This window comes from Spinacia oleracea, chromosome 2, assembly GCF_020520425.1.
Source record: "Spinacia oleracea cultivar Varoflay chromosome 2, BTI_SOV_V1, whole genome shotgun sequence".
Taxonomy (NCBI): Eukaryota; Viridiplantae; Streptophyta; class Magnoliopsida; order Caryophyllales; family Amaranthaceae; genus Spinacia; species Spinacia oleracea.
Genome location: NC_079488.1, coordinates 31,325,647 through 31,339,430, shown reverse-complemented (window position 1 = coordinate 31,339,430; position 13,784 = coordinate 31,325,647). Strand labels below are relative to the sequence as shown.

Genomic DNA, 13,784 nt, shown 5'->3' with positions numbered 1-13,784 from the left:
GTGTGATTACTTGGATATATACAAGGGGATGGGTCGGGTTGGCCTACTTTGTAGTTTGTACCATTCATACATGCACGTATCACAGCCCGGCCTATGACATAAGGAACACACTACCAAAGTCCTAAATACTTGTGATAGCTCATTCCGATAATTAAGTCACGATTCTGAGTATGAAATTGATATCCTTGTAAGTGGGTACTTGCGATATCTCTTTCTGATAAGTCACACTTCTGAATATGAAATTGTTATCCTTGTAAATGGATACTTGCAATAGCTCTTTTAAAATCACATACTCCTTTTCCCCGCCTTTAGTTATCCAAAAGATGTTCGTTTTTAACATTAGTTCATCTATTATCATTACTTTATGTTGTAAAGAAAGTGGTTCTTTACTTGAACGATCATTGTCTCGAATAAAGTGTACGAGACTTGCCTCTCTTTAACATCAAAAAAAAAAAAAAAACAAATATATAAAGTAATAGTTAAGGTTGACTTTTTCATTAATTTGTCAACTTTGACCTTATTAATTTCGATTTTTATAATTGATCGTCGTATAAAACGTCTCTTCCAAGTAAAATTTTCGTTAGGTTGATATAAAAAAAAGTTTATAAGAGGATAACGAGGTATGTTTTGTAGCATTTACAGGAGCATACTAGAAGTGTGCCCTTGTGTCCGGTCTTGAGTTCTCGGTAAAATTAATTAATACGAAATTAAAAGAATATCTCTTAATTACTAAATGTCATTGAATATGACAAAACAAAACCTAATTAAAAGAGGTGACACAAAAGCACAACCCAAGAGTGAAGAGTGAGTTGCTATTGTACAATCATTCTTTTGCATGCGAGCGGACTATTACGCACACGATCTTTTATATTCTAGCTAGTGAGCTCTTGTAATTCTAAATCCCAAAAAAAAGAAAAATGAATAAAAAAACTCAACTAGACTTATTTGACGACTATCTATGACGTTTGCACATGAAGCTGTTCTCATTATTGCATTTTCCCATCCTAAGAACCCACCACCCATAACACGGCCGTAAGCCGCCATCTCGTCACCGTCGCCCGCCACTTCTACAACTTCCGTTTTCCAACAAGGCAAAGTTATGATTGATTTAGGCACGCATGCCTCACGCGTTGGTACAACGGCCTCGTACGTCTTATATAAGACGAAACCGCCAGCTGGCAACTCTTGTTTCACTACACTCTGGCACGTGTAACCTTCCACGTCAGCGCTCTTCTCGCTTACCCAATCACGTGCCACACCATCTCCAAAACTCGTGACAGCGATAGAAAACTCTTTCGGTTCAAAACCCCTTAGCACTCTCTGGACCAATGGCTCGAACCGGACCGAACTCGAGTCACACCCCATGACTTCGTAACTACCGTAGCTGAACCCATCTTCGGGGGTCACGTGCACGGTCGAGTAAGAGCCGCCATCTACACCATTCATAGAGTACCCACAAGGATCAAAATCAACGTCGCAAATCACGTGACTTGAGATGATTTCATTAATCTTGGACATTTTGGTCATTTCCTTAGCCAAATGCCCCTCCTTTTTGCAAAATACACCGGCCTTTTCGCGGTTTAGCCCCGTCATGCACATCTCCAAAGTAACATTAGCCGTCTGATCCTCCACGTCAGTGGTGGACGACGCGGAGTAGACGTGCCAATGACGGTTTAACACCGTCGGATCGCCCAAAACGTAAGCATGGGGCCCAGATGCCAAATTACCAAAATACCTATTCAAGTAACTAACTTCCTCGGAGAAGCTTCTATGGGGGGCAACTTGGGCATTTGGGAAAATAAACGTCCCCCTTGAGTAGAGCACGCTTGACACAGTGAGTCCAACTGAGTCAGCGAGTTTGAGAACCGGATCAATAGCAAAGAGCAACTTGGTGGTCCCACATGTCTTTAGAATGATCTTATGTGGGTACACAAACAAACTTGACTCAGACAACACGTATGAGTCAAATTCCGAGCTGGACAACTCAGCCACAATAGTACAAGCAGCCGCATCAAGAAACGAGTCGAGTTGAGCCCGAGTTAACGACCGCAGTCCTAATCTGCTACCAGACGGACCATTAAAAACATGTAGGCCCGAGAATGTAATCTCGAGCCGCTTCTCAAACCCCTCAAACCCAATAGCTGAAACAACGGGTTGACCCGTCTCAACATTGTCGTTCTTTTCGCAATAAGAAACGGCCATTACTTAATATAATCAAATCACAAAACGTTGTTAACGTACCGTAACGTTTTATCGAGTTTATTTATATAAACTCTCTAGGAAACTATTATACTTAAAGGAGAGTGAGAGAGAGAAATAGTGTTTGTAATAAGTTTGAGAATTCTACTGCTTGACAAGATTTGGTGAAGTATATATATGGAAACAAAATGAATTGAAACAATTAAAAATGAAAAAAAAAAGATAATTGGATAAAATGGGTGGGTTAAATGGGCATGCTTGAATAGATGCAATGATACCAATAAGTGGTTCATGTGAAAATATAAAATGATGTGCCATGCTGATGCTGCTGCTGCTGCTAGCCTAATGGGCGTGCCAAAGAAGTGGTCTCCTGGTTTGCTGGGAAGATCATGAGATCAAGGCCACAACAACAAAATTAAAATGTTTTCATTAATGCACGTTGTTAGATATTAATGTTTTCATTAATGTTACCTTCAGTTTTCAGTTTTTAGTTTTTGGTTTTTTGGTTTTGTAAATTATAAGTACCGATATGATTTAGATTGAATCTTAAGTTAAAAAATTGGGATAATTGTCAGTTGGTTCAGTGGTGATTGAGATTGAACTTGGTAGGGCGGACCGCGTGTTTTATCCCCTACAACAACAATTTGAGAGGGAATTGGAACCTATCCACCCAGAATACACCCCGAATCCCGATTAATAGTTATACCTATAGTAATGATGTCAATTTTGAAAACTTCAACAAAAAGAAGCTGAAACTATTATATTTCCTTCGTTCCTTAAATATCTACCGTTTGGACTTTTACACCATAAGTTTTGACCATCTTTTGTAATTATATTGATATATAGTTTCTAATAAATAACAATTTTAATAATTTTTATTTATGGATAATTAATTTGAGATATTAAGTGTCAAAGTCATATGTTTAAAGCGTAAAAATTAACGTATTACGGTACAATATTTAGGAAACGGAGAAGAAATATAGTTAACTTGTTGTTTATTACTCCCTCCGTATTTTTTTAAGAGATACACTTGCCATTTTTGGTAACTTATCAACCCCACCACCTAATTAAATAATATATCTACTACACTTTATGACCCACCATCCAATTAAAAAATAATTTTACAACTATACCCACCCCACCCCCACCTCCATTTGTTCAAAAGGACATGGTCCCCAATGTACTTATTTATTAAAATATCTACTCCAACCCCACTTCTTTAATTTATTCTTCTTAAGACCCGTGCCCAACCAAGTGTATCTCTTAAAAAAATACGGAGGAAGTACGCAGTATGATTGTTGTTTCTTTTAAAGGTTACTCCCTCCGTCCCGAAATACTCGACTCGGTTTGACCGGCACAGAGTTTAAGGAACTTGAATTGACTTATTTAATTTAATAGGTACTAGTTGATAGTGGGGTATTATTTTAATGTAGTTAGTGGGAGGTGGGTTAAGAGGTGGGGTTGGGGGAGAGTAGGGGTTGAATTTTTAATTATTTTTTGTATGGAGTAGGGGGTATGTGGGTTAATAAAGGTGGAGTGAGAAATAATATAATATTGTTAGAATATTTCCATTTTTAGAAACAGGTCAAGTATTAAGGGACGACCCGATAAGGAAAACAGGTCAAGTATTCCGGGACGGAGGGAGTATTTATCAAGTAAATTATAGGCAGCTGCCAGCTAGGCAGCTACGACTACTATAGATTTTGGATCACTCTTTTTTGTACGGTTTGATATTGTGTGTAATCTTTCTTAAAAGGTTTGTGGAGCTGCAGTAGAACTATGTTTTTTGTCGGCCTGATGCCTCTCTCTATAACTCAATCTACTCCGACAAATTAATGTGGATATGAGAATGTTCGCGAATGGGGAATCCATTTTGGCATATCAATTACTGTGGATATGAAAATGTTTGCGGATTGAGAATCGATTTTGGCATATTAAATGTTGATTTAAGCACATTTATTGTAAGAGCACGATTTTATGTGTTTAAAAACCTTTTAAACGCATGTGTTTTAATTGGTAGTATCTAAATTTTCCGACATGGTTAACCGCCGAGCAATAACTTTGAACAACTTTGATTATAGTGGTAAAAGTAGTCGAAAATCAAGCAAAGATGCCTTTCGGCCAATGTGTAGTGTCTAAATTTTCGACAGCGTTAGTTGAGCAACAACTTTTAAGAACAACGGTAAAAAATAAAAAGTCAACCAAACATTTTGAATTGTTTTTTTTTCTAAAATTTTGAAATCACGTATCTTTGTGGCTAAAGACGAGCAATGAAAACCATATCAATGATATTAATGCCTCCCTCTATAACTCTATCTACTCCAACAAATCGATCACTGTGGATATAAGAATGTTTGCGGATCGAAAATTGATTTCGGCATATCAATTGTCGATTTAGGCACATTCATTGTAAAAACACGATTTTTTATGCGTGTCAGAAGCTTTTAAAGGTATGTCTTTCAAGTTTCAATGGTTAGTGTCTAAATTTCCGGACAAGCTTAGCCAAGCAACACCTATGATTATAGCGGTAAATACAGCAAAAAGTCAAGCAAAAATGTGTTTAAGAAAGAATTCCAAAATCAATCAAATGTGTGCCTTCCGACTTTCGGCCAACATATAGTGTGTAAATTTTCGACAAGGTTAGTTGAGCTGCAACTTTTAAGAACAACGGTGAAAATAACAAAAAGTAATATATTTTTTATTTCAAAATGTCAAAATCATAGATATTTATGGCCTAAGAGGCCAAGACGAGCATTGAACACCATATCAATGATATCGAGGATAGAAAATGTCACTCTACTGAGTCTACAGTCTACTCCTTACAACAAAATTAGTCCCATAATTTGTGTAGACTAATTATAATAAAACAACAGCTATATTAATGCTATTAATTTAATAAATTGTCACGCCTTCAGTTCCCATGCAACGTTTATGGACAAAAACAATTTCATAATTATGCCTCGAAATTAATAAATATTTAGTTAAAAATCTTTTAACATGTCAGTATATCTTAGTTACTCATTGCTAAGGCAGCATTAGCAGCGCTACATACTAGAGTATTATTCAGTCATGTTTGAGTCATCATCACTACAAATACTCTTCCGTATATATTTAGTTGCTAACAATTTACTTTTCACGCTTCTCGGTGTATAATTTGAATCATTAATAATTTTAATTATCAATAAATTAAAAAATAAACAAAAAGAAATTTGCAAAATATAAATTTTAAGATGAATTTAACAAGATCTCATATGAATAGGTTTTTCCTAAAGTATAGATCGATTATAAAAACAAACAAAATAGATAATGTGAACAGTGTAAAAAATAAAGTGTTACTGGTATTTTAAAATGATGGGAATATATATTGACTAACTATAATTAAGAGAGTCGGCATATACAATACAACAGTAGTTTGTTAAAAAGTAAGCAATTGAATCAAAATTACTTGCCTTAAAAGTTGCAAACATCCTTATTATCATCCCTAGCTAACATCTACTCTACAATGTATGAGTAAGTATAATGGTCGGATTAGTAAAGGTAATAATGTATTAATTGAAATGAGTACATAATTGAATGTATAGTTGAAGTGTACGTAACTCTTTAGTTTCTACAATTCTCCTCATTGATAGGAAAGATTAATTATTTACTCTATTACTACTCATATCTGTGGTTGTGCACTCTTCACCTAATTTTTACTAGGTTGCGCTTAGCTGTTCGAGAAAATTGTATGTACAAAATAAGTATAATATATCGTCCATGATAATTAGTAAAGGCGGTAATGTATTACTGAAATGAGTACGTAATTAAAATGACCTAACAAGTACGAAGTATAATTTAATTGTACTTAACCCTTTAAACTCTAATCCTCCAAATTGATAGGAAGATTAATTAGCCTAATTAGTTTATGCTTTTGAAAACTATATTTGTAATATAATCCTTTTTCAATTTTTTTTAGTAGGTAGGAATAACCCTATTAAACCAACACCTTTTCAGGTTAGTCACTTTAACTATATAGGTCAATACGTGAACCACTAGCATAACGTAGAAGATGAGAGTATGAGACTCGAGTTCCCCACCAATTCTACTAACTCGTATTGATTTCATATTCCTTGATATACTTGTCAATATATTTTTTTTTTCTTTTTTTTAAAATGTACAAGAAGCCAAGTGAAGAGGGTATTAGTATGATTTTCCTTTGAACACTCCGAAAAGCACATGATAATTAGATTGTCGTTGGAATAAAAATGGTGTTAGTTACCATGCCGACCAATGCAATGGCCCACAAGGGCGAAATGTTGGGCTATATTCACTTGGAAAATCATTAGGCATGGAAATCTTAATAAGCGTGAATGTGATTGTTATTGTTTCGTAGTCCCTTGTATTTATTTTTATTCGTCTATTTACAAATTCTAAGATTAGTGTGTTGAAATGATGATGATGGTAAGAAAATCATTAGGGAACTACTTGTTGATAAGTTTTTGTGTTAAATCATCATGTCCCATTATGTTTTTTAACTTCTACTCCATCCGTTTCATTTGAAAGTAAAACAAGACTGATGGAGCGAGTAGGATAACAAAACGTGATTCTCCATACAAAGTAAATAAATTAATACTGATCAACAAACACATTTGCGAAAAAAAGAGTCGAGAAAACGCCTCGTGCTATTCTGGGTCGTGCCCCTTACTAAATTTATTATTTTTTGGTTAATTCGTTAAAATAAGGGCGTCAACGTGTGAATCTTATCATGATCATGTTAGGTTCGTGCTAAGTTTCTAAAAATATGTTCATGCATGCCCTATGGCTCATCAGTGATTCAACGTGCCTCTCATGACGTGGCAGGATTACATATTGAGCTCGAGTCGTGTTGGTCCAATTCCATGCCGGGCTCGAATATCCCACATGTTTCTCGACCCATGTATAAGTCTACTAGAGTCAATTCATCATATACGGCTTGAATTTTCTTCAATACTTTTATTCATGCCTCTTATGTCTGGCTATTGCGTCTTAATAAAATTAAAAATATAACTGTCAATATAAAAAGAATCAGAATGAGTACGTATGTTTGTATGCAATAGCGGATGTTCTATATTTACGATTCCTTACAATTTTTGTATAAAATTGTATAAATTGCATACTACATTGCTTAATTCTTCTGACCCCTTCATAAAAGTGATCAAGATCTACCACTATTTTGATGTTTGAAGTTTATTATTTCTTTGTTTTGTAAATCGAAAATATTTTTAAAAAAAATATAGAATGGATTTGTAAATGCCATATCGCCAATAATGTGTTTGACCTCCAAGAATGTGTACTTGAATCCAAAAATTCACAATAAAAACATAAAAAGTTACAAACTAAAAAGATGGAATGAATTGAAGAGGCTTCATATATCCAAGAATAAGTAATAATGGAATGATAGTTTTTGTCGGTACCAAATCATATGTTAAAGAAGACGTTGTCGGATATAATAATATAATTCAATGGTTAATCAAAGATTAAATCGTACCATGTTGCGACAACTTCCATCCATTTCTAGACCCCATCAAATACTCAAGCATGCATGAATCTATCAAACTATGTATTGTGTCATTGTGTCAAGTCCTTAATAAGTTAATATTACATGCTAGATTGCTAGGTAGATCTTACGTAAACAATCCCCACGCTAATACACACCTAAAGATGGATGGGGCCTGTGGCAAGTATTGGTTGGGTTTCGTGTTGAGTCCATGTGTCTTGGGTTTAAGCGGCTCCGACCCCGTTTAAAGCCTATTTGTTTGTTTAAAGTCGGGCCAAAATTTATCAAAAAGATAGTCCAGGCACAATCCAAGCCCTTGTGTTTGGTTGTACACTTGTACGTACGCCTTATTTCACTAATCCATTTAACGTGTTTTATCGTATCGTGCTTTTTAAAAAATATGGCATGAGCCTAACCCATTGCGATGACTTATTGCTCGTGTCAAGACGTACTTTTTCATGCATGTTTGGTCAGCCGCATCTCAAGTCGACACGACCCAATTAATGTCAACTTTACATTTACATATTTCTTTCCTTAAATACTGCTTTATCTTTCTTAGGTCGTCCTTAAAAGATTGACTCATATCCTTTTATCTCTATCTAATTTATTATAGTTTATTACCCAAACATATGCTAAATGATAATTTTATCTACCCACTTAAGTACTTAACACAACTCTTCAATTTTTTTTTAAAATAAGATGAGATACTTGCTCCGTATTTTAATACTCCGTATGAGTTACACTTTAACCGGCATAAAGTTTTATGAGATTTGTGTTAAATTTAGTAAACTACTTTCTCCATCTCTTTTTGTTGTTTAAATTTTCCTTTATTGGTGTCCCAAAATATTCTTTAATTTCCTTTTATATTATCAGATGAATGTTTTTATATTCTACCAAATTATTATTTTAACCAATTGAATTCATTGAGTCATTTAATCCCTCACACTTTTCTATTGGAATATTAATTTTTTTTTTCTCATTTTCCCAATATCAGGATTTTGATAAAAGTGAAAACATTATTAATAAACGTAATTTTCCTTGTTAATAAAAAAATAGAGGAATCTCAATACATTAATTAGTCGTTAAAACGAGTGCAAAATACCAAATGTAAAGAACAAAAAGAGACGGAGGGAGTAATTGCAAGTGATCGAGGTATTGAGTTAATTATTCATTTTAAGAAATTGATAATGAGTAAATTATTTATCATGGGAAAAAATTGTGTAAGTAAATATGTTGTATGGAGCACGGAAGAGATAAAAACAAATAATAATATAATACAATTGGTAAAAGGTACACCCGGTTGTACGTAGCTCTACATACAATCGGGTAGTTTTGGTTTTTAACCTCTCAAAAAGCACAATTTTATAGTTTAATTTAAAGCACATTTTTACAGGTTAAAGTACATGTTTATAGCTTAAAAGCAGATACATTTCAAAAGAACACATTGTTAGTACAAAAGAACATACGAGCGCGAAGAATTTGAGAAGATATGTAAACTGATGTTGGTTGCTCACCTTTTAAGTTCAGGGTTTTTCCCAATTGGAAGAAGATATTCAATATCATAATATTGGAAAAACAAATGTGCATTAAAATTGTAAAAATGTGTTTTTAAATTGGAAAATGTGCCTTTAAACTGGAAAATGTGCTTTTTTGAGGGATTAAAAAATACAAAATGATCCGGTTGTATGTAGAGCTACGTACAACCGGGTGTACCTAATAATTTGTGATATAATAGGGAGTGAGGTAAGGAAGAAATAATGAAATAGATAAAAAAATATACGGAGTACTAAAAATAGAAAATTTAACTAATGTTAAATAATACGGCCGCTTTTAGTGTAACTCGTATTAAAATACGGAGGGTGTAATTTTGAATAGGTGAAAGAATTTCGATACTACGCTTTTTTTTTGCGTCAAAACGTCTTGCACACACAAGGTATACAATAAATTTATTGTATCAGTTAACTTCTACCTATTTTTTTGTAACTTTTAACATGTTTTTGTTAACTTTAATATTATAAAAAAAATAAAAAAAAATTGATGAATAAACATTGAAGGGTTAAATAGTTACTTTTATATATTATTAGTGACTTTTAAGGAATAATGTTTAGTAAAATGAAAAAAAAATTATCACTAAAAATAGATAACTTTTACGTATATCGCGGTAATTTTTAAGCATTTTGAGTTAATTTTTACCTCGCTATACTATATTTATCACTCACTCCGGTCCCAAACTTATAGTCCTGTTTTCTAATTCGGGCGTCCCAAAATTATAGTCTTGTTTCCTTATTTGGACATTAATTTCCCATACACTTTCACACTTTCTCACTTAGGCTACACTATATTCCACTTTTTACACTTTCTCATACACTACATTCCACTTTCCCACTTTCCCATACTCTATATTCCACTTTTCTTAAAACTCATCTTTTTAGTCAACCATGACTATAATTTTGGGACGGGGGGAGTATAAACCACTTAAAATAAGATTTTTGCTTTCTTATACGAAATAAGGCCATGTTCTTTAGAGATGAACTGAAATAAAATTAACTGAACTGAATTGAACTGAACCAAACTTAACTTAACGTAATAGAATGTTACTGAAATAAATAATAAATAATAAATAAAATAATAAATAATATATGGTTAATAATTAATAATAAATTATTAATTATTAATACTCCTTAATTAGTAATCTCTAGTTAATTATAAAATAATAATAAAAATATTAATTAATAACTAAATAAATAATTAAAGAATAATTAATAACTAAATAATAAATAATAATAATCTGTAATTAATCACTACATAATATAATAAATGATAAATGTTAAAAATAATTCATATTATTAATTAATAACTAAATAATTAATAACTAAGCAATTAATAAACCGTAATTAATAACTAAAAAATAATAATAAATGATAAATAGTAAATTATAGTAATTAATGATAAATAATTAGTTATATATAATAATAATATAATTATAAATATAAATAATAAGTAATATAATAATATAAATAATAACAATAATAGTAATAAATAGTAATTAATAATAATAATAATGTATTATTATTATTATTATTATTAATATTTTTATTATTATTATTATTATTATTATTATTATTATTATTATTATTATTATTATGATTATGAAGAAGAAACGATTACACAAAGTTGGATGTGAGCCTAGCCACTAATTGGGCTCCAACACCCTTATTCAAAGCAAAACACAAACGATGAAAAAGAAAAGAACGAATGTTAGCAGCAGCCGTGTTACTCTGAGCTACCCGTGAGACCCTAGCCATGAACTCGAGGGCATCACACCCTAGTTCTCCAAAGGTGGAGAAAGCAAAAGCGATAAAACCATACCCGTTGTCTATGCACTTCGCCTCATACTTCTTCTTCTTCCTGGCAACAGCGTTAGCGACAACAACCCCAGGAGCAAAAGCATCAACTCCTGGCCCGGTGAATGGAGAGATCCCTGTGACATCTAAGCATACATTCTTCCCTTTGTCCCAATAGTAGACAAGAAGGTCTGCAGGACGGAGATCTCTCCCTTCCTCAGACAGAAAACCCAAAGGCACCTCCTTCTGCACAACAACCCCAGCCTGCGAACATATATCCCCTAACACATCTCGCACCAAGTTATGGCGGAATTTCAGGCCAACATCATTACCACAATGCACAGCGTGATCCACGAAACGATCCATGACTTTCGAAGAGCAGCAAGGACAAGCAAAGTCAGGAGGGAACATAGGAATCGCAAGGCGATAACACAAAACACACCTGAATTGTCTTGGGTGCATCGTCTGCCCTAACCCCTCAATAGGGAGGGCTCTCAAGAAGTCTAAGGAGTGCGCCGCTCGGTTGCTAATGAGTATAGCCTTTTCTCTAGAACTCGGGTTGTGCTGTCCCATCATCTTCTTCTCTACCATATCAAAGTACACTGTAGCCAACTTTTTCATAAACGGGGGGGGCTGGTACCACAAGGCAAAGATCGAGAGGATCGAAATGACACAAATCCCGGAAGCTATTTAAATTAAAGCTAAATCACAAGCGAGGCCTAAACCAGAGTCACCACCATGCCCAAGAAGTTTGTTCTGGAGACCAAGAGACTGGAGACGCGAGGCAACAAAAGCATATGCGGAAGAATCCTGCGCAGTGTAGACCCCGAATCCACCCAAACGAAAAGGTAAAGTGGCACATCGCCACTGCCAATCTCCAAAACCCGCACCACCATCCACAATAATATCCTAAAGAACCCTCCTTAAGGAGAGATCAAAGGAAATAGGAGCAGACCCGAGCATATGCGGCGGACAAGTCCGTAAAGAGAAGTACAAACGACTAACCCCCACACAACACCGCAGAAGAAGGAACTTCGATTGAGGATCATTAAGCTCAGCCACAGCCTCCATCAAACCCACAGTCATAGCGACCCTGTCCTCTATCAAGCGGCTACAAATTTATTATTATTATAATAGCCTCCGATTGTTATTATTATTATTATTATTATTATTATTATTATTATTATTATTATTGTTGTTATTATTATTATTATTATGAAGCAAATGCTAACAAAGTCAAACATTTTACAAATAATTAGTGGGAAGCTAAGATACAATCTGGGTCCCCACTCCTCTGGCTATAGCAAAGTCTATCCTGGTGAAAATATGAGCAGCAATACGAACCCCAATGTCCTGAGTCATAGAGAACTTCTGAATCCGTTTCAGCAACACAACAACATCCTTATCCAACTCCCCCAAAGAAGAGAAAGAGAAAGAAAACCATAACCAATTGTCCGGCAACGTACTTCGTAAGTGTTATTATTATTGTTATTGTTAAGTTAAGTTGAATTGAATTGAACTGAACTGAACCGAATTGCAAAATAAGTCATGAAATTGAAATTAAGCCAAAAAACCATGGCCTAAAAAGAACTTTGTTTTTTTTTCAAAGTAGAAACTTTAGCGTACGTACGATTACATGCATTTTTTTGAATTTTATTTATGTTGTTGTGCATTGCATGTCGATCTACGTGGCCTGTGTTGCTCTACACTGAGTTTTTCTTCAATTGGGAGGAAAAAAAAGGGTAAAATAATCCTCCCAACACCACATAATGATTTTCATAATTAAGGTATTAACCCGTTCCTTTTGCTACGAAATTCAAGCGGCAAGCTTTCTTTATATAGTCGTTGTGCCGCATGCCTATAGCCTCGATCGGTAGGGTTGTCAAAGAGTCGAGTCGAGTATAGTTCCAGCAAAGCTTAATAAAAAAAGTTTAAGTTCGAGCTCAACCCGAGCCTAGCATAACATAGCTCTTAATCTTCTTGTTCGAGCTGATCATGAGTAACTCATTCAAATTTGAGTTCGGTTAAGCTTGAGCCGGGCTAGATTAAATTAAATTAGATTTGGATAAGTGAACCTGATTAAATGAGCAACATCGAATTTAACCGCGCATATGAGATATATGAACTTATTAAGTCAAGACTCTATAAGACGATTTATGATTATTTTTGGGAAAGTAAGAAAATGTATCCTTGTAATATTTACTACGGAGTATAAAATATATTCCTACAAAAAATTTGTCATTTGTTTTCATTTATAAAATCATGGTGAGCTTAACTTTAACTCACTCTATATAAACGAACATAGATGAGTCGAACACATTGTTATCTGAGTTAGACTAACTTGTTTATTTATCGAGTAAAACTAAAAATAATCAACCTCGTATATTTACTTAGCAAACGGACTTAATTTGACATACCTTGTTCAAGAGTTGTTAACGGATGTATCGTCTCCTTAACATCTCTAGTTCTTGCTTCTCCGGAAAGACTCAAGAGTTGTTAAATTAATGTTTAAAAAACTCATTCTCACCTGCTTTGGTCAAGTTATACACATTTAATGCTCTTTTGATTATTATAGGTCACATTTTGACTAAAATGATTTATTTCGGTCTCAAATTTCAACTAATGAACCTAAAATGAGTATTTTAAACCATTTACATTATTAATATACTTATATTTATGTTTCAAAGACTCATTATCACCCACTTTGGTCAAGTTGTAAACATTTA

The 13,784-nt window shown here is 33.9% G+C and overlaps 1 protein-coding gene across 1 annotated transcript; it reads right to left on the bottom strand.

Annotated features, from left to right (window-relative positions):
- Positions 1-692: 692 nt before the first annotated feature.
- LOC110794140 (S-adenosylmethionine decarboxylase proenzyme-like) lies at positions 693-2,362 on the bottom strand. Its single transcript, XM_021999083.2, has one exon. The coding sequence runs from the start codon at positions 2,200-2,202 to the stop codon at positions 877-879; it is 1,326 nt and encodes a 441-aa protein (XP_021854775.1). The 5' UTR covers positions 2,203-2,362; the 3' UTR covers positions 693-876.
- Between the last annotated feature and the right edge of the window lie 11,422 nt (positions 2,363-13,784).

Excerpts from the sequence above, each read along its gene's own strand:
- LOC110794140 (XM_021999083.2), bottom strand. The coding sequence starts at position 2,202 with ATGGCCGTTTCTTATTGCGAAAAGAACGACAATGTTGAGACGGGTCAA.